The sequence below is a fragment of the Phocoena phocoena genome, chromosome 20 (assembly GCF_963924675.1).
Source record: "Phocoena phocoena chromosome 20, mPhoPho1.1, whole genome shotgun sequence".
NCBI lineage: Eukaryota > Metazoa > Chordata > Mammalia > Artiodactyla > Phocoenidae > Phocoena > Phocoena phocoena.
The window spans coordinates 41,633,751-41,654,560 of record NC_089238.1 but is presented as its reverse complement, the minus strand read 5'-3'; the positions used below and the strand labels follow the sequence as shown (position 1 = coordinate 41,654,560).

Below are 20,810 nucleotides of genomic sequence, written 5' to 3'. Positions count from 1 at the left end.
CAGGACCTTAGAGTCTCAGGGTCAGGTGGGGCCAGCTCTGCCGTGGAGGGGGCTAGGCCATACCTGAAGAGCCTCCTCCACTGCCTGCCTGCCCCATGTTCCCAATGTAGCTGGAGTTTTTTCCTACTGGTAAAAAGAGCGCATACTGGGGAATTAAGGAGACCTGGACCCCAAAACTGTCTCCGTCACTTGTGTGAAGGGCACGGCCACATGTGTGGCCGCATGTGTGAAGGGCACGGCCAGTCACCACCGCCGCCACTATCACCATCACCATCACCATCACAGCGTCCAAGGCAGTTCCCGCCGCAGGGCAGCCAGTGTGGCTGTTCCACCCTCAGCTTCCCTAGCCCTCAGCGGCCAGGCTGGGAGGCGTGGGCCGTGCTGTGGTTCGAGTGGATGGTGCCCTCTGCTGGGTGCAGAGGGGAAGGGCCTTCGGGGAAGCCACAGCCACCCTAACCACTGACGTCCCTTTCTGCAGTCGGGAACGCTAAGGGTAGGAAGGGCTGTTTCCGCCCAAGCTGTGAGTGTGGAGATAAAGGAGCAGCACCCAACGCTGTCAGTCTGTCAGCCACCACCACACAGTGATAAGAACAACACTTAGGCAGCGCTCCTGTGCCAAGCGCCGTTCTAAGCACTTCACAGATACTAACTCATTTACTCCTCCACCTTCCAGGTGAAGAAAGCAAGGCACAGAAAGGTTAAGTGATTAGCCTAAGGCATCGTGCCTGGAGGTGCTGGGATTTGAACCTGTGCCCAGAACCACGCCTCCTGGGTGGATTATTTTCGTGGGAGGTGGGAGGTAGGCTCTGCCTTTAGCCAGAAGGAGTGGAGCCCCCAGTGAGTCTGGAACTGGACACAAAGGGTGTGAGCTGCCCAAGGGGCTTCCCAGGGTGACTGCCCCCACCCTTTCAATGGCAGGACCGTTGCCCGGCTGACCTCAGGGCCCCCCCTTACTGGCCATTCCTCAGCATTTCCCTACCTGGGTCTTCTTGCTGCATCCCTGTGTGGGCCTGTGGTTAAGGAAAGTCCATGTCTGGCATAGGAAGCCAGGAATTTGAGGCCTCAGCTACTTGCCAACCTTCAGGGGATGAAATCCATCCCCTCAGGCCCCTTCAGGGACTGGCAAAGCCCACCTGGTGAGATGGCTCCTATCTTCAGCCTTTTGGGGAGGAAAAAAAAGATTGTCAGGTCAGCCACCAGGGAAAAGGCATGGTGAGAAGTGAGGCTTGGGTTCTGCCCATCTCTGCCCCGCTGGAGCGATCTTGGGGAGTCCCTGCTTTTGGAACCTCTATCTTTTCCAATCTGAAAAATGACAGGGGTAGATTGGGGGCAATTTTCAAAATGCTCTGCATTTGGGTTCTTAAGGAGAAACACTGGGAGGATGAGGCCAAAGGCAGGTCTCTGGGCACCCTGACCCCTTCTTCCCACAGCTTTACTTCAATTATTTTCTTTGTTGGACTTGGGTTCTGCAACTTTGGCTTTAAGTCTGGGGGAAAATCATTTAATAGAATGAGCCTGAGGGGTCCTTTCAGCACCAACCCATCTAAACCCTCCACTTAGAATTAGGCAGCCTCGATCACAACCAGGACCACAGGCCCCCTCACCCCTCCTCAGTTGTTGGAGGGCTGGCTTTTTTCTTTTTCGGCTATACTGCGTGGCACGCAGGATCTTAGTTCCCCGACCGGGGAGCGAACCCACAGCCCCTGTAGCAGAAGCGCGGAGTCTTAACCACTGGACCGCCAGGGAAGTCCTTGAAGGCTGGCTTTGAAGCATCTGAAGAGATGGATGCTCCAGGGAATTTATTTTATCATTGTTAAGGGCGAAAAACTACAAGTACTAATGTCCATGGATGGTAGTAAGATTACATACATGCCAGCACATCCAAACTAGATGTGATGGAGACGATAAGGCAATCCTTCTGCGTCCTGTTATGAAAAGATATAATGCAAAATGTGTATGTAATACATAGGGGGGGAAAGATTGGAAGGATGCATGTTCAACTGTTAGACCTCAAAATGTGAAAGATTCACATTCAGGGTAGGCAAAGCAAACATGCAGGTGGTCCCCATTGGTATGGCGGGCCACACTGGTTATTTACAGTCAGCACTCACTCAGTGGTTAGCACTGGAGACCTACCAGCTGCAAATAGTTTGACTTATTATTATAGGCCCTAAAGACCAGAGTCCATCTTTCAGATGAGACGCAGGTCCCGGGCGAGTGACATAGCATGCGTCCGCAGGTCCCGAGTGAAAGAGTGACATAACATCCATCCCCGTCACACAGCCCAGGCTCGTTCCTTCCAAATCACTCAGAGGCTGGTGGCGGGTTCCATCACCAAGGGAATCCAGATCCACCCGCAGAGACGAGGCTTGGCTAGGAAAGGCTGCTTTTGCTCCTCCGCTCCCTCCAAAAATCTCAGGGGAGGAAGGCCAGCCTGGACAGTGGCTCCTTGGTTTTATTATTAGTCTCAGCTGAAGATAGGGTTTCAGGCTTTATTCAGGCTTCTCAGAGAGGCATTTAAGATAAGGGGCAGCAGGTGTTTGCTGGCTGAGACACCTAATCCTCCCCGCACAACCTTAGCAGCAGTAGCAGCAGGGCCCTGGTAGAGGGGAAGCTGAGGCTGCGGGAGCCAGATGCTGCAGCTTGAGGGAGAGGCAGGAGGTGCTGTGACCGTGGGCTCAGGTGCTACGGACCAAGGAGCTTTCTTAGCAGACTCAGTTCCCTTTAAACTTCCCCATCCAGGGCCTGAGGCTTCAGGACACCCACGGCCTCACGCTTCAGAGCCTTGGTCTTAAACTCACAGGTGCATCAGAATCACCTGGAAGGCTTGTTAGACAAGATTGCAGGGTCCTGCTTGCAGAGTTTCTGATTCGGCAGGCGATGCCGACGCTGCTGGCCCAGGAACCGTACTTGGAGTACCATTGCTTTAAAGAATCAGTCACTCCTGCAGGAAGGACACATTGATTTCAACTTCAGCGACATTTTCAGCTTCACTTCGGACTCTTTTCTTCTGGTTCATTGCAAAGACAAATTTAAAACTTCGCTTTAACAAAGACACACATGGAATCCCTGCTGCCTCTTCATCCTTATTCCTGCATCTGTGCCCTGGTGTTGTCAGGAATGTTCCAATTTCATTGACATCCTGGGTGAGTTCTCTAATTTTCTGTCTGGCTTGATTTTGATGATGATCCGGCTTCATTTAAAAAAAACACAATGAGGCCATTCTTTAAAGGAGGAAGATCCCCTCAGAGGGTGACTGTGATGATTTGTTTAGAGGAAGTAATTGAAATTAAGGGCTGTTTGGGTCTAAAAAGTACTGAATAAATGGTAGCTGTTACCAATCAACACAGATAGCGCTTACCATGTGCCAGATGTTAATTCACTTAATCTCCATAAAAACTCCCCATTTTATACATGAAAAATCTGAGGCAGGTAGAGGTTAAGGGACTTGCTGGGAAGAAGTGGAGCCAAATTCTCCCCAATCCCTGCCTTTCGACACAGAGCCCACAGAACAGGAGAGGAAATCTTCACGTACTGCACCATGTATGTGTGCAGCCACTGGTCCAGAAAAGACATCGCCTGCAGCCCTGGTGCCGCTAAGCCCAAGGGTAAGCAAGTTAACGGTTCTCACACAGAGTTAGCAGTTCTGAATCTGTAGGGAGGACAGCAGAAGGTTTGCCCCTACCTGGGCCTGTCAACAGATCCTGAGCTTCCTCTACCATCAGGAGGAAGCTGGGGGGAAGCCCTCAGGGCTAAAAGCATTTTCTCCCCCTTGCACAACTCTCAAAGTTCTCGAAAACCACTGAATTATACACTTTAAATGGGTAAATGATATGGTGTGTGAATTATACGTCAATAAACTGCTACTAAAAAAAAAAGTTCACTCCCCTGGCACCTCTGGGAAAAGTTCCTTTAATAAAAAAGTTCTAGTACATTTACAGCATTGTCATCACCCTTCCTCTACACCACTCGATAGGGAAAGTAAAAAATAAAGGACCACCTAAACACGCTCGGTATAAAAACGCAGTAATCCATTCAAACAGGAGGCCTCGGGGCCCAGACATCAGAGAGAAATGCAATGCATGAGGGCACATGAGCCAGGCAGCTCTGGCCTGGGCTTCTGGAGGACCCCAGGGGCGGCTGAGGACCTGGTTCTAACTTTTTGAAAATAGCATTAAAAAAAAAAAAATCCAGATTGCAATAAGAGGCCTCTTTCTAAGGAGGAGGGTCCATTCCGGAGAGAACGTCAACATGGGGGAGTCAGAGTCGGTCCAGGCCCGGTACACAGGGCTGAGCATCTTACGGCAGGGGAGAGACTCCCGGAAATTCGGCAGCCCTGGCCGAGGCTAAGAGGTTTTCACTGTTGAAATCAAACTGCCAGGGTCCCTCCATGCTGAAAGGCTTAGAAACCTGCCCCTTTAACATCATGCCTCTTCCCTCCAAGTTGCTAAGGCTACTTCTCAACAAGCTTCGAAGTCCCTGGCCGAGGTGGGGACGGAGACCCCTTGGAGATGCAGCTGCGGGCCTGGTGTTTAGGCCCCTGGCGCTGCAGGCAGGGAGGCCTAGTCGTCATGGCCCCCGCCATACATGTCTGCCAGCTTCTTGAAGCGGCTGCCCCATTCATTCAGATAGTCGTAGTCTTGGTCCTGGTCGGAAGCAGAGGAGGTGAGCGAACTCAGGGAGGCGGCATCGGAGCCACTGCCCTCATAGTCGAACACCAACAGGGAGTCATAGGGTGGGGCCGTGGGGTCCGTGTTGGCCGCCTTCAGGTTCTGGGAGACAGAGAGCAGGGGGTTAGGAGCTGCGGGATCAGACACCTGGCAGCTGTGAGAGCCCCGGCAAGTTAACTGAGCCTGCATTTCTCCATCTGCGAAGCCAGCTCTCCCCTCCTTTAAGGTTTTGAAGGTTGAAAATGAAATAATGCACATAAGTCCTCAGCACAGGGCCCAGCCTGGAGCGAGCGCTCAGTGTGACAGGCCAGCAGTTCAGGGTGGGGGCTCTGAAATCAGACTGCACACACGATGTGTAAACTTCACCTCTCCGTGCCATTCTTCCCCCCTCATCTCTAAAATGGGAAGACTTCTTATAGTTTTAGAGGAATAAATGAATCTACGTAAATATAAAAGCACTTATTAGCATAGTACCTGGCATATAGTGGAACACTATTTCCTCATTTGTGAAATGAGGAAGACAACAGGATTCCTACTCTGCGGAGTTGATGCAGGCAGGCATTAACTGAGACAGTATCTGCAAACTGTCCAACACAGATATTCCGGAAACTGTCTTCATCTAACTGGAGGGAAAATCTCCTGGTTATTTGGCTCCAAGGCAAAGTTGCCCTGAGCAACTTTCCCCAGCAACTTTTGTTTTTGCCCAGGATTCTCAAATATGCTCAGGCTAAAGAACAGAGTCTGACCACCAGGCTATTTCTAGAAAGCAAGAAAGGGAAGAAGGGTTCAAGCCAACGTGAGGCATCCTGACCACCCATTGAGCTCTGTGCCCACTGCTGCTTCCTTGAACTCCCCAAATCCATCCATCCTCCCCTCCTTCCTTCTTTCCTCCCTCCCCTCCCATCTCTTCCTCCTCCTTCCCTCCCTCGTATTAAAGACCTCCTTTGACTGACTGCTATCAAGGTACCAGGCTGTGCTAGGCTCATGTCACTCATCTTCTGTGTACCTAGGTTGTGGTTCTCACAACCCTGGCTATATATCTGATTTCTCTGGGGAACTAAAAAAACATCAGAGCCTAAAAAAAATGAATGTCTGGGTCCCAGGCACTGATATTTTTCAAAATTCTTCAGATAAATCAAATATGTGACCAGAATTCAGAATATCAGAGACACTTAGCTATTAGCAACAGTAGCTATCATTACCTAATACATGTTAGGTACCAGGCCAGCGGTTCCCAAACTTAAATTATCTGGGAATCTTTAAAAGAATTCTGAAGCTCCAGTCACATCCAGATCAACTGAATCACAGTCTCAGGAGGGTGAGTCAGAGGCATCCGTTTTTGATGTTCCCTGTGCTAGCACGGTTCCAAGTGATCGTGCATCCAATCCCTAAAGCACCCTACGACAGAGGACACCAACTCTGCTCCAGATTGGAATCACCTGAGATCTTTAAAAATTCAAATCCAGGGAGTCTGGCTACAGAGTTTTCTCCGGACAACCACTACATTTGCTGAATAAAGACATAATTCCTAACCTATTCTTAACCACTCTGAAACTTAGGGTTTTATGGAGGAGGAACAGAAACTCAGAAGTTACTCAAATATGCCAGAGGTCACACAGCAGGTTGGAGGTAGAGTCAGGATTTGAACCCAGAGCCAAGACTCCAAGCCCGTCTGTGCTCGCGCTGCTGATGCTTGAATAAAGGGCTGCCCTAGGATGGCCCCCCACGCCTCACCTCGATGATGAAGTTGCCAATTTCATCTGGGTTGGCTGGCCGTGGACGGTATGTGGGTGTGGGGATGAAGGCTGGCGCCACATCGTTGCGGAGAACCAACTCAGGCCGGGCCTCCAGGCCCCGGTGGAGTTGGGTGATGTCATAGTCCTTCATGAAAGGGGAAGGTCATGGGATGGAGAAGGACCCTTCCACTCCCCCCGTTTACATTTCACCCTAGTTCTGTACCATTTGGATGTTCTGGTTCATGGGTAGGTCTTAGAAGACAGATAATGTCAGAGATCTCTGAAAGCCCTAGTTTCCAAACCCCCTCCTCCCCAGTTAAGCACAGGTTCAAGGTCAACGTGGCTGGGGCCAAAGAGACTAGAGCCATGGACCAGACACCCTTTCAGAAGACGGATGCTTCAGACCAGGGTCTGGTTGATGCAGCTGACATGGTTAATTGGTTGACCCAACCATCCCTGCCAGTGGCTGTGGGGGCCATCCACCTCCCGACCCCCAGACCCCCCAGTGCCCCACCTGGTCCTCCTCGCCACCCCCCTCTTCGCCGTAGTAGAAGACGTTGTCACGGGTGTCATCTTCTGGGAGCAGAAGGGGCTCCTTGATCTTCCGTTTCTTTCTCACCAAAAACAGGAGCACCAGCAGGAGGACTGCAAGAGATGGGGAGTGTGAATATTCACCCCCCAGCAACCACACGGCTGGCCAGGACCCACAAAACCCCAGAGCCCCATCTAATTCTAGACCCCTCTACTCAGTAGCCAGAGCTTAACACACTTCAGTGGCCCCCTTGCACCTAGGAAAATCCCTGACTCCCATCAAGCCTACAGGACTGGCCCCTGCCTGTCTCCAAGCCTCCCTGCCACCCAAGTCTAGTCACATTGGCCTCCTCGGGGTTCCTCAAATATACCCAGCAGTCTCCCACTTCACCTGGAACACTCTCTATGCCTATGCATGGCTCTCACCCTTGAGCTCTCAGCTTAAAATCACCTCCTCCTACTGGCATTCTGACTTCATTCCCCCACCTGTAATTCTGTATCATTTTACTGTCAGTCTTCCCATATTGGTGGTACTGGTCCTTAAGGAAACCCTCCTTTGTGGGGATGGGAATCTCCCAGCAGATGTTACTTTTCAACATGACTCTTTTTAAGTCACTAGGTGTCCTCTAATAACCATAGACTTTAAGTTAAAAGCAAGACAGTGTGGGCTTCCCTGGTGGTGCAGTGGTTGAGGGTCTGCCTGCTGATGCAGGGGACATGGGTTCATGCCCCGGTCCGGGAAGATCCCACATGCTGCAGAACGGCTGGGCCCACAAGCCATGGCCACTGGGCCTGTGCGTCTGGAGCCTACGCTCTGCAACGGGAGAGGCCACAGCAGTGAGAGGCCCGCGTACCACAAAAAAAAAAAAAAAAAAGCAAGACAGTGCAACTTTGATATAACACAGTAATGTGAACTTAGGTGTAAATGCTATTTTGGAATTTTAAGAGAGGGACTAGGTTTTAGTAATATGGTTTGAAAGGCTGACAGTCTATTTGGACACAGTGGGGACTGGCCAGCTAGTGCCTAGTTGCTCGCCTTACCCCCAGTTAATCCCATATGAGGAGGGTACCCCCTGGCCCTCTCTATGGCTGTTTAATGTAAGAGGATAGAGCCACTGTTTAGCTTTATCCCTTTTTTTGCCTGCCGGTGGAACCACTGTCTCCCTCTGGCCAGACAAAACTGACCTAGCCTTCTTTGGGAGCCCATGGGTTCTCAGGATGCACACCCTCTGTGGACTAGACTATGACTCCTCCCTCACCTTTTCCTCCCCCCTGGGCCTGAGGAAAGGCAGGAGGCAACCCAGACTTCTCACCTGCACCCAAAGCTTATATATCCAGCTGCCTACTGATACCTCCATTTGGACTCTTCCCACGGTCCTTCCCAAACTGGTTAATGGAAGCTCCATGTTTCTACTTGTTCAGGACTTGGAATCATAGATGGCTCTTTTCCTCATACCACATATGAATCTGAATAGATTCTACCTTGAAACGTGACCACCTCTCACTCTGCCACCCTGGGTCTAAGTCACAACTACCATCTCGCCCCTAGATTATGGCAGTAGCTCCATATGGCAATCTGTCCCCACCCTTGGGGCCCTCTACAGTCTGTTCAGTAGGAATCCTATAAAATTCAAGTCAAATCACATTGCTCCTGTGCTCCAAACCCGATGACTTCCCATTTCAACCAGAGTGCTTACAATAACCTACAAGGCCCAACACAAGGCTCTGTCACACCCATCACTTCCCTGACCCCCTCTCATCTCATCTCTTACTCTTCTCCCTCTTGCTTTTTCCATCCCAGTCATTGCTGTTTCCACACACAAAGCACAGAGCTGCCTCAGGGCCTTTGCACTTGATGTTCCCTAGGGATCTGTGTGATTTGCTTGCTCACCTCTTTCAGGTCTTTACTCAAATATCCCCTTCTCTGTAAGGCTACTTCTTGCCCACCCTACTTAAAATGGCAGACCCCCTTCCCCGACTTTTTTTTAATCCATAGCAACACCTATTTCTCTGCCAGATTATTTGTCGTCTGCTCGCTGCACTGGAAAGTAAGCTCCATGAAGGCAGGGACTGGTCTGTTTTGTTAAGTGTTGTACCCTCAGCGCCTAACAGTGCTTGCTACACAGTATGATGACTAATTAAAGCTTGCTCTTGTATTCACATGTGATTGAATGCATGTTTTCTGTGTAAGGACAATTCAGAGAGTGAAAAAAGCAAATGTGATAGGTTCTACCTTTAGAGCAAAGAAATTCGTTTTTAACTAAACATTTCTGCTCACTAGACCAATGGCTCTCAAGCTCTAACATGCATCAGGATCCCCTGAAGGGCTTGTTAAAACACAGATTACCGGGTCTTACCCCTAAGCTTCTGAATCAGTAGGTCAGGAGTGGGCCAGAGAATTAGCCTTTCTAACAAATTCCTGGTGATGCTAACGCTGTTGGTTGGAGACCACGACTTCAGAACCACCGCTCTAGCCACTAGATGATCTGACAGCAGGGTCGAGTCTGCTCCCCAATGTATCCCCAAAGCCTGGCACCTTCCAGAACCTCCATAAACATCTATGGATTGAATGACGCTCCAGGAATTAAGAGTTTAAGGAACAGTTGCACAATGTTGGTGGCCCCTTAGTCCGTGAAGTTCAGGGTAGAATCAGGTCTTCTAACTATCCTGTCCTCAGAAGGGGAAGGGTGCCGGCACTCACACAGCAGAGCCAGGACAGCACCCAGGATGGGGAGGAGGAAACTCCCCTTCCAGCGTTCAGGGCAGGTCTCCACGTGGCCATGGCAGTCGCACACGGTGGCCCTGATCACTGTCAGCTGTTCCTTGTTGCCGTGGTCGGACAGAGAAAGGTGCACGTCGTATGTGTCTTGCTTCAGGAACTTCTTCAGGGACAAGGCCACTGTGTCTCCTGGAGTGGACAGATAATTATTCATCTCAGGAGACCACAAATGGTGGGAACCGAGCACACCATGACGGAGGTTTGAGGAGGCAGCCTCTGCATCTGGGCAACAGGAAGCAATATCCCCAAAGCACATTATACCAAGTGTTAAAAACTGATATTCGGCCAAAGCCAAATTTACCACTGTGGAAAGGATTATTTGGATAGAAGAATAAATTCATCACTTTATTTAAAATAAATCAATAATCACAGCATTTTTTAAATACGATGTTTTTAAAAAGTCATGGCATGTAGAGCCAATAATTTCTCAGTACCATTAGCTGCTAGATTATTCCTTGCCGCAAAACAAACATTGTTCTGCCTAAATGATAGCTAACCCAATCTTTTAATAGTTACATTAACTGGCCACCTGTTTTCCTATTTGAAAGTTCACTACCATTTATTATTGCAGCATTTTGCTCTTGCAGTAGCAAATATAATGTTTACACCTCAACCGTATGATAGAATTTCAGTATCTGAAACACGGATATTCTGAGTGAGCATCAATTATTAATAAATCCAAATGCATAGGACTTGGTGATGTAACTGATGTTGTTAAGCAGATCAGAGAGGGTGCTAACCTGTGTTACCCCAGCATCAGTGACTGCACACAAGTTCAGAGATGCCGGCAGTGAGGCTGCAATGGGCACTGTGCTAACCAGCCTTCAAAGGCCCGGGGCGGGCAGCAGGCAGCCACAGAGCAGAAGCCAAGCCTCAGTGCGGCCTGCACGATGGGTACCACTCTGGGGAGGGTGTGCAGCAGTCCTGGAGTGGGGAGGGGGGCTGTGTTTGTGGGTGAGAAATATAGGGTCAGAGGCCTCTCTGAAGAAAGGCCTTCCGTTTAGACCCAAGTTTCTCAAACTTGGCCAACATGGGGTATTTCACCCAAACATCCCTCCTGCTATCCTGTTCCCACGCTGGAGGGCTGAGTTCTCAGCTGATGATGGTGCTGGTGGCAGTGTCAGTGACTAAACTGACACTTGCTATGTGCCAAGCCCAACTCTGATATCCACCCCAACTTTAAGAGGCAGGTTCTGTTATCCTCATTTTACAAATGCAGACATTGAAGCTTAGGGAGGTCAAGTAAGCAGCCCAAGGTCACACAGGTGTAGAGTCTGGATTAACTCCTCTGACAAAAAAACACAGTCAGACAGAACAGCTAAGTCAAAACCAAGAACCGGGTATCAATGCTAGTATCAGGTGTTGGCACCACTGAGCTTTGGGCCTAATGCTCACACTTGACAGAGTCAGATCTGTGATTGTTTGGGAAACAGTGGTGGTGAAGATGGCCACTGACATCTACCGAGCACTGATATACTAGACAAGATGCCTTTCAGGCACTCATTTAATCTTCACAGTGATTGTATGGAGGTAGGTACTATCATGGCAGCATTCTACAAGTAGGGAAACTGCAGAACAGTGAGGTTCAGTCACTTGTCCACAGTCACGAACCTCGTAAATGGAAGGGCTGGATCTTGAACCAAGGCATTCTGGCTCCAGAGTCTACGCTCTGTAAACGATACAGTCAGGGCGGGGGAAAATTGGCTTCCAGGCCACAAGGTGGTGACAGGAGACCAATTTGGGTTCCCTCAAGGACAGGTGCTGGATAGACATCCCCAAATCACAGGAATCATAAAAATGAGATAAGATGTGTGTTTGAAGCAGGTCTCCCCAGTCCTTTCTGGGCGGGGCTCAGCAGCAGTAACAGGTGCCAGGCATTTCGTTACTTCGGGGCAGAACCTGAATGTTCTGGCTCCCCATTCCCCTCCTGGGGGACTCTACTCCAAGAGGAAGAGGAAGATGCTTCAAACCAGAGTGAGCAGGGTTTCTCCAGGGGCCTTACTGGCACTTGGGCCTGGATGCATCTTTCTCACACACCTGGGTCCTTGCCCACTTGATGCCAGCAAGTCCTTTTCTCCAGTCCTGTGACAACTGAAAAACCACTCAAGGCTGAGGAGCTCCAGGGGGATGGGAAAGAGGAAGGACAGGGAGGTGGCTGGGAGCAAGGATGTGGGGGTGAGGGACCCCAACTTCAATTTCTGCTCCACTGCTTATCCACACTGTGCCCTTGGGCACACTATTTAACCTCTCTGAGCCTCATTCTCATCTGTAAATAGGGATAAAAATACTGATCACAGAGAATGGTAGAAATATTAAATATGGAAAAGTACAAAAAGCATCTTGCATATCGCCAGGGTTTGATAAATGGTAAGCTGCAAAGCATCCTGGTATGGCAGACTGCCTGCATTCCAATCCTGGGGCCGTCATTTTCTAACCATAATGCCCTTGGCAATATATTTAAGCTTCTGTAAGCCTTGGTTTCCCCATCTGTAAAACGGGTGCACATGCATGTATGTGTGAGATAACAGTACCTTCTTTACAGGGTTGTTGTGAGGTTTAAGTAGCCGAATCTACTTAAAGCACACATAGCACACAGTAAGCATGCTCAGACATGTTAGCTGTTATCACCGTGCTGGAGTTCTGACTCCCTCATTATGTGAGAGTGAGAAAGGCACATCCCATGTCTCTGGGCCTGTTTTTCCAATTGTACAGGCAGGTGGTTGAGCTAGAACGGTCTTTAAGGGCTCCTGTGGAATTCCAAAGGCTTACACTAAGTTAATAAGCAGCATTTAACTGACATTCTTGAGGAGACTGGTAATTCGGTGACCCACAAGACACTGGGGCGAGAAGGTGTGTCGGGTCTTGGTAGGGGGCAGACACCCATCTGCCACCACCACTCAGTTACCTTTCTCATTGACCTCTGCCGTCCAGTAGATGTCCGAGTCGTGTGTGAGCTGGGCCCGGAAAGGGGAGGTGTGGGGGGACAGGTCCTTGTCTGTGATGTTCAGCACCTGAGGCAAAGGGCTTTGGTTGCAGACGGTGATCTGACGGGGCTCAGGGACAGGGCCATGGTCATTGACATCCATCAGTGTTAGCAGGAGGGTCCCCGTGCCAGTGGTGGGAGGGCTCCCTGTTTGTAATCACACACATGATCTCTTTTCAGCATGTGCCCTTGGTTGGGTTGATGAATCAATGCTAAGCTCCCCCAGGACCTACCTAATCAGCCTCAGGAGGGTCCTATTTACTGTCTAACTGTAACCTTTCAAGAGCCTCTGAACACTAGCTTCATTATAGATCAAACCAGTGATGACAAATGCATGGCAAACATACCATCATTCTCATTTTGTGTCCATGGCAGACATTACTCACTGATCACAACGCAGCTGCAGTCACTTCATCCAGACAGCCACTACCAATCTATTACAAAGAGAAACCTATTGGCCACCTCAGGGTTGATGCAGTGTTTGCTGATCAGCTTCAGGGAAGTTTTGCTTCCCAGCCCTGCAGTAACCTCTCGCCTGCCTCCAGGCCTTGGTTCAGTATGTGTCAAATAGAGATGGTAATTACATCATCACCCCCAATCCTGTCATGGTGTGACATCACTAATCAATCATGACACTTTCCAGGCAGCCCTTTTCAATCACTCATAAGGGGAAACCAACAGGCCAATTCAGGGCTCAGTGAACCACAAACTTAAGCTGAAAGGAGTCTTCAGGATACTTCCTGACTCCTGGGTCTTAGGGAACTGGAAACCAGCCAACCCTAGGACCACCCTTTAAAAGACCCCTCTGAGAGACCCCTTTGACCTCCCAGCTAGGATTGCTGACACCGCGTCCCCACACCACACTCTGTCTGTGGAGGGGACATGCGGTGTCCTTGGCTCCAAAGGTGCTCATGTGGAGGGGCTGGGAGGAAGCTCTCACCATCATCCGTGGCCAAGACCATGACTTCGTAGATGTTGGTCCTCACAAACTGCTCATCCTCACGGTCCAAGACCCCTGCAGCAGTGACCTGCCCACTGTCTGGGTCCATTGCTAGCCACCCTGCTGGGTCTCTCAGGATGTGGTAGCTGGAGCAGAAAAGTTGAGAAGAATCACACTCAGAATACTTAAGAGTTCTGGAGTCATCAATCAAAGCCTCCTCATGCCAGCTGGCTGAGGGTTTCATAGGACTCAGGGCTCCTAAGCAGGATTACGTGGAAAATGCATCTCACCCCCAAATGGGAGCCTGAGCAGAAGGTGGGGTCCCAGCAGGGACACATGAGAGGGAGCAGGAATACCTGTCCCCTGGACTTCAGCCACGTGGAGGGTAGGAAGGGAAGGCCCTGTACAGTGGTGACGTTCAAAATATTTAATAGTCTTTATGGCAATTACAACAAATTCTGGCTATAATAAACAACCCATCCAATAGTACCCACGCATTTAGCTGAATTTAAGCCCAGCTCCTATGTACCTGATCTTCTGACTCCCGTTGTCGGGGTCCCGCGCAGTATAGGTGCAGACAGGCTCGCCGATGGAGATGCCCTCCTGGACCTCGATGACTTTGGAGGGTGGGACGAACACGGGCGGCTCATTCACATCCTCCACGTGGACCACTATGGTGGCCGTGGAGGTTGGGAGCTTCACCACAAAGGGAGCCTCGTTGATTACTTCAACGTACAGGGTGTGCTGGTTTTTGGCCTCGAAATCCAAGCCCTGGGACAGAACAGGAAGGAGGACCTGAGCCACCATTTTGTGAGGAGGCCCCATGCAGTGCTGTGATGCCAGAAGGGCCCACAATGGGGGGCTGGATGCTCCCACCAGCAACAATACTGCCCCTTCCCTACCCCATAGAGCCTCCTGCATTTCCTGAGTGGACATCCAGTGGGGTCTCTCAGACCACCACCCCAAAGGCAACTAGAGTAGTAAGCCATAAGCCTAGAACTGGTTCCCTATGGGGTGATGACACCCCCTAGGGGGTGTCGTAGAAACTTGGAGGAGGCATTTCTAGGTGTCCTAATGACTGGGGATGCCACTGGCATTTACAGGCTGGGGCAGGGACACAAAGAACTGTCCCATATCCCATGTGACTTGCCAATATCACCATGGACATTCATGTGTTTATGGGTGTGATGTTCTGTTTATATTTATAGTCTAGAACGTGTTTTACATACAAACCGAGTTTTTGGTGTGGTTTTAATTTATACTGAATTTTCCAGGAATGCAACTTCTGAGGGGAGCTTGTAATTTGATTTGTTCACGTCTTTCCCAAAGTTGTTTATTTGCTGTTCTGGAAAAACATCAATACCACTCGTGATATGAGTCACTAGAGTGACATATAGTATCTACTACATCTGGACGATGCGCAAGAAACTAACTGCTTCATTATGTTTTCTAGTGTACTTGTGCCCAAAGGTTTACATATGGAAATACTTTATTATCAGTAACTTTTCCTGTAAAATTCTCTTTTATTTTACAGTTAGAGCATTCCATTTTTCTAGAAATTACATAAGTTAGAGAAGTTATATTATAAATGAAATTCATTTCACAGTGTGAAAGGGGTGTTACAAAGTTTTGGTTGCAAGGAGGGGACAGCCTTTAAAGTATTATATAAAGACCCCATTTCTCAAACTGGTCCATTCTTCATAATAAACCAGGAGGTGAAAGAAATCAAAGAAAGATTGGACACATCTTCTTGAAGCATCAATTTTATTAAAAGACTTTTTGAGAGGCAAGGGTATGCCTAACTACTAAGTAATTTAAAACATTTTACTATCCAAACACCTAGACACCTAGATGTGAATTATGGATTGAATGCAAAATTAGCAAGAATTCCAATAAAACAGAAACCCTCTGTGTAAGACTGATAGGGAGCAGCCACTGGACACTGGGATCTGGGAGGTGGGGTCCCACTGATCTGCCTCAATTAGATCAGCAACTCTGTTTTATGAATCTGTTTTATGAACTGGGTCCCTGGGTAAGGTTTAGTTTGAACAAAGGAATTCCCCAACCCAAGAGGAATGGGAGAGTGTTGCAAGCCACTGGCCTGGTACACTCCCTGGTGAGTGGTCTAAGGTATGTCTCCCAAGGCAGGTGGTACCCTCTAGTCCTGGAGGCTGCAGACCTGACTGTCCCAGGTGTGGCCCTTGTACAAAGCCCAAACCGACTCACTTTCTTGGTTGTCAGGATACCCTGGTTGCTCTCAGGGTGGGTGGTGATGGTAAAATGGTCCCCGTTGTCACCTTCCACGATGCGGTAGGTAGCCTGCCATGCCGGTGAGTTGGGGGCATCCAGATCGGTCACTGTCAGCCTCTGCAGCTCGTGGCCCACTGCGTTCTCAGGCACACGGGCCTCGTACTGTCAGCGTGGGAAGCACAGCACAGTCAGAGCGGAGAGACTGACCACCTTGAGAGGCTGTTCCACTCTTCACTGGCTGTGAATCCTCCATCCAACTCCAGGGGCGCCCCATGCCGCTCACCCTTTCCTGGACCGCCCAACCCACTTATTGGGGTTTCAAGGCATGGATGGATGCAGAACATCCCAAGAGTCAGCCTCACAGCTGCTGGGACAGACCACGACAATCTTGGGCCTGCTTTCCCTACACCCAGGGGCCTGACGCTCCAGGAATCTCACTGATCTGGGTGCCCAAGGCCTCGCCATTGAGTAGTCACCTATATCTAGCTGAGATCAGAAAGGCATAAGGAAGGTGGCAAGAAGGGCTAGGTGTCTGATTGCTCTGGGGCACTGACCAGGAACTTTTTGGAAATTCTAGAACAGGTGGCAAAGATGGGGAAATCAGCTGTTGAGAACAAATTTTTAATCAGGCCTAAACAATGTTTAGCTGTCAGAGTTACCTACAGATGGAAGGGGGTGGGTGTCACCTTGACTGGCACTGACTCCTCTGTTATGTGAGGTGTACAAGCATTCACTGGGGGAACGTGGGCAGGTATAGGTGTGAGGCAAATTAGGACCTTCCATATCAACAAAGATTTTCATATTGAGCACTTGTGCACCTGGGATTGTGTTAAGAACTGTACATAGATTATTTCATTTAAAACTCAGAAAAATGCAGCAGGAGACAATGGAGCATCATCTCCATTTCACAGATTAGGAAATAGGGCACAGAGAGGTTAGGTAGTTCACCTCAGGTCACAAAGCTCACAAGTGCTGGAACTGGGACTTGAAGCAATGTAGGCTGGTTCCGGAGTTTCATCAGAAAGGAGAAACTTAGTCCTTCATCATCTGATGAGGGAAGAAGGAAGGAAGGGGCATTACCTGCTGGGGCTCAAACACAGGAGCGTTGTCATTGGCATCGAGGATTTCCACTATGGCCATAGCCGTGGTGCTGGAGCCGTCCCCGTTCATGTCCGTAGCCTGGATGGTCAGTGTGTACTCAGGGACTCTCTGGGGAGAAAAGGAGAGTGGAAGTGGAAGGCCACTGCACATTGCGCACAGCCTTGGGTATACGGGGAGGGAAGCGGAATGTTCCTCCCTCTAAGTGTTCTCTTGATTCCTGACCCACTGCTTGCCCACTGCAGAAAAGACCAGAAGCAAAGGGTGGAGGGGGAAGGGAACTGTGGATCCAAACGGTTCTCCTGGGCCTGTCGTGGGATGAAGCCTGGGCATTGCTTCCTGACCCTGGGCGGACGCAGAATGGGAGCTTTGAGTGTGGATTTGGGCAAAGGTATTAATTAGGGAACAGGAGGCAACTCTAATATCCATGGAGCTAATTCTGCTTTGTGGCACACACGGGACAAATCTGGGCAATGTGCGTGCTAAGTGAGCCCTGCCGAGAGGAAATGAGAAAACCTGCAGAAAGTATTAAACGTCTGTGTTTTACAGCTGCCTCCTCAGCCTTAACAAGATGGTTTGGCAACGTGCCACTGGCCCGAGGGAGCTGCAGGACATCAATGTGGGACACAGCAGCAGCCATTCCCAGCTGACTTGGGTCCCCACTGCTCTGCCCTGGGCTTTGGGGGCAGAGGCTTCCGCTCTGAGTGTCAGACCCCAGCCTGGGCTAGCCTGGGCAGGCAGCACCTTCCCGAAGGGCCACTTACCTCCCGGTCCAGGCCACTGGAGATGACGCTGATGGTGCCTGTGCTCCGGTGGACCGTGAACATGAGGTCCTTTGGCTCTTGACTATGGATGGAATAAGCAACCACCCCATTGTAGGTGTTGATGGCATCGTCCTCATCCGTGGCTGTCACCTGCATCACAGAAGTGCCTGGAGGGGAGAAGCGCTGCTGAGTGCACAACCTTCCCTTCCAGCTCCGATTCCAGCCTTGCCCACTTCTGGAACTCCAAGAGGCTCCACCCTGCTCGCTGGCTTGGCCCCATGTTCCACTCATGGCAGAGATTGCTAATTGGTGCCCATTTCCCATTCTCCCCTTCCTTCTTAGAAACATAATCCTCATAATCATTCTAGGCTGAGCACAAGCCCACCGGGAACCAAAACTATTTCGCTTCTTGCTGCTAGCTGTGGCCACGAGACTGAAATCTGACGAATGGGATATACAGCTTTGGGGGAAGCGTTTTTCTGAGTTAAGGGGCTTATTCTTCCCACCCCTTCCCTCCTTCCAGATATAATGGCCAGAGCTCCAGCAGCAACCATGAGGTAATCTTGGGAATAAAGCCAAAACAGCAGAGCAACGAGATGGAAGGAGCCTAGTTCCCCCACATGTTAAAGCACCGTCCCAGCCCGGCTTGACCACCTCTAGGCTTCCTCAATACAAAGGGGGAAAAGGTTCCATATTGTTGAAGGTTCTGTTTTTCTTCCGGAAATGTCTATTATTGGCAACCTAACCAACTCACATTTCTCTGTAATTCTCCACAACTCAGAGACAAAGGGAGAGGAGGAGCCCTCCTCACCAGCACTGTCTTTGAGGTCATTAATGTCACCTAGTTCTCTAGTCTTTTGCCAGCCCCTCTCACCCTCTTCCCCAGCCTGACAATTCATCTTCTGCTTTCTCTCACCCTTTGCCACCCTCCTTGCAGCTGCCATTTCCCCAAAGAACCTCATGTCAGGTGCTTCATATCACACAGCAGTAGGCATGTGTTATTTCTAATCTTCACAGCTCTTTACGGTTGATATTATCCCCATTTTCAGGTGTGAAGATTGAGGCTCAGAGGTCAAGACCCTGCCCAGGGTCACAGCAGATGAGAGACAAAATCCAGATTCAAATATAGGTCTCTGCAGCTCCAAAGCTGCAGCTGGCTGATCATCTGAAGCTTCTGGGAAATTTTCAAATACACAGATTCTGGGGCTCTACTCCAGGATCATTCTTATTCAGGGATCTTGAGATGGAGTGGGGGAATCTGGATTTTTAAGAAGATCCCAGGTAATCTGAGGCACAGCCCAGGAAATCAGGTATGAAGGCTTCTTCCAGCCTTTAAGAGTCTGGGCTGATTCCAGAAGTGGACCCAAGGCCAGGTCTGGGCCCAGCAGACCTCTATAGCTGTGCCCTCCCCAGTCCTCTTACCGGGTAGTACCCCTTCCAAGATGCTCCCTCTGAAGACATCCTGGGTGAACTTGGGCTTGTGGTCATTCTGGTCTGTTACGATGATGGAGATGTTCATGGGCTCTTCCACGGAGGCACCGTTCTCCGACACAGCGTGGCCAAAGAGCTGTAGGTACACAGGCCTGGGGTCAGCCTGGCACTACCCTTCCTGGGGCCCTGCTTCTCGTTGGACGCTAAAGGTTACTTGCCTCATACTCGGCAATTTTCTCCCTGTCCAGTGGTTTATTCAACAGCAACCAGCCCGTTTCCTTCTCTATGGTGAAGACACCCTCAGGGGGGCTGTCTGCCCCAGGCCCCGTGATGCTGTAGAAAATCTTGGTGCCTCTGTCTTTATTAGATTTGAGCTGGAAGCAAAAGAAAATGGCAGCTGACAAAGTGACAAATATCTCTCTGTTGGGGAGGGGTGGAGAGGCACTGCCTGATTAGAAACTGCTCCCATCAGAGAGTTTCCCTCTGCGGGCCCCAGGGCTCAGTAGCAAGAAACCTCATATTCAGGCCTTTGAATGAGAGTCCCTGAAGACACCAATGACTCCCACGGAGAAGGCACAGTCATACCTGATGCAGCTTCTGGGGGAAGGGACCCTTGCCATTCTCAGGGACAAATATTGGCGGGACCACCCAATCTCTCTTGCGTCTTCGCAAGATACGTTTGGATGGGGAGATCTTCAATGCTTTCCTTTCCTGCAAGGAGAGAAGACCCCTTAACCCAGATGTGCAAACAACGGGAACATACCCAACATCCTCTCATCTACAGGGGCTCATGGCAAGGACAGAGGCCCAGATGGGTTTATTGTAAAAGAAAACTTGGAAATAATCTAAGTGTTCACTTATAGAGAAGGCTCAATTAAATACACTATAATACATCCATCTAGTGGAAATTGTATACAGCTTGAAAAATGAGGGATGTCTCTCTGTGCTGGCATGGAAAGATCTTTGATATATATCCATACTTAAGTGAAAAAGAACAAGATATGGAACAGCTTAATGTAGTTTAGTATTTTATTTAACAAACACTTACATAGGGCTTAATATGTGCCAGGCACTGTTCCATCTTTTGTGTAAAAGGGTGGGAAAATAAGGCATATATTCACATCTGCTTATATACAGACAAAGTCTGGGGGATACTAGAAGCTTATAACGGTGGTTATCTGTGAGAAGGGGATAGGCAGTGTACTGATGTATTTTTCAGTGCAAAAAGGAGGTGCAGACATGTGAATAGTATGTTAGTTTTGCATAAAAGAGGACCGAAAAGTTTATTTTATACCTATATATAATATATATAAATATATTTAATATAAATATAGAACAAATACATAAATTAGAAGGAAAGTAACAGGTCTTCTCTTTGAGGGGTAGAGAGGGCATTAGACATAGGGGGAGAAAAAAGGGGAGGTTATTCATTCTAAAACTTTTTAATATTTAAAAATTTGAACCATGTGGATATATTAGCTGCTCAAAAAATTAAATTAGACAAAACAAAGAAATGTGGCCAAGAGCCCCAGGTCCATCTTCCCAAAGGTTCATGAGATTGGCAGTCCTGTGTTGGGATCATCTTCAATTGCGGTTTACCGGCATGATATGGGAAAGAAGGAAAGGGA

The 20,810-nt window shown here is 49.4% G+C and overlaps 1 protein-coding gene across 1 annotated transcript in view; it reads right to left on the bottom strand.

Moving 5' to 3' along the window:
• Positions 1–3,894: 3,894 nt before the first annotated feature.
• CDH3 (cadherin 3) overlaps positions 3,895–20,810 on the bottom strand; it is a 44,041-nt gene continuing 27,125 nt past the window's right edge. Inside the window, exons 4-16 of the mRNA XM_065899638.1 lie at positions 19,768–19,893; positions 19,401–19,556; positions 19,174–19,318; positions 17,752–17,918; positions 16,970–17,098; positions 15,866–16,051; positions 14,169–14,410; positions 13,640–13,785; positions 12,622–12,846; positions 9,639–9,845; positions 6,921–7,051; positions 6,405–6,551; positions 3,895–4,772 (exon numbers count right to left, since the gene is read on the bottom strand). Coding sequence (XP_065755710.1) covers positions 4,563–4,772; positions 6,405–6,551; positions 6,921–7,051; positions 9,639–9,845; positions 12,622–12,846; positions 13,640–13,785; positions 14,169–14,410; positions 15,866–16,051; positions 16,970–17,098; positions 17,752–17,918; positions 19,174–19,318; positions 19,401–19,556; positions 19,768–19,893 — 2,217 coding nt within the window. The 3' untranslated portion in view covers positions 3,895–4,562. The remainder of the gene's footprint in view (positions 4,773–6,404; positions 6,552–6,920; positions 7,052–9,638; positions 9,846–12,621; positions 12,847–13,639; positions 13,786–14,168; positions 14,411–15,865; positions 16,052–16,969; positions 17,099–17,751; positions 17,919–19,173; positions 19,319–19,400; positions 19,557–19,767; positions 19,894–20,810) is intronic.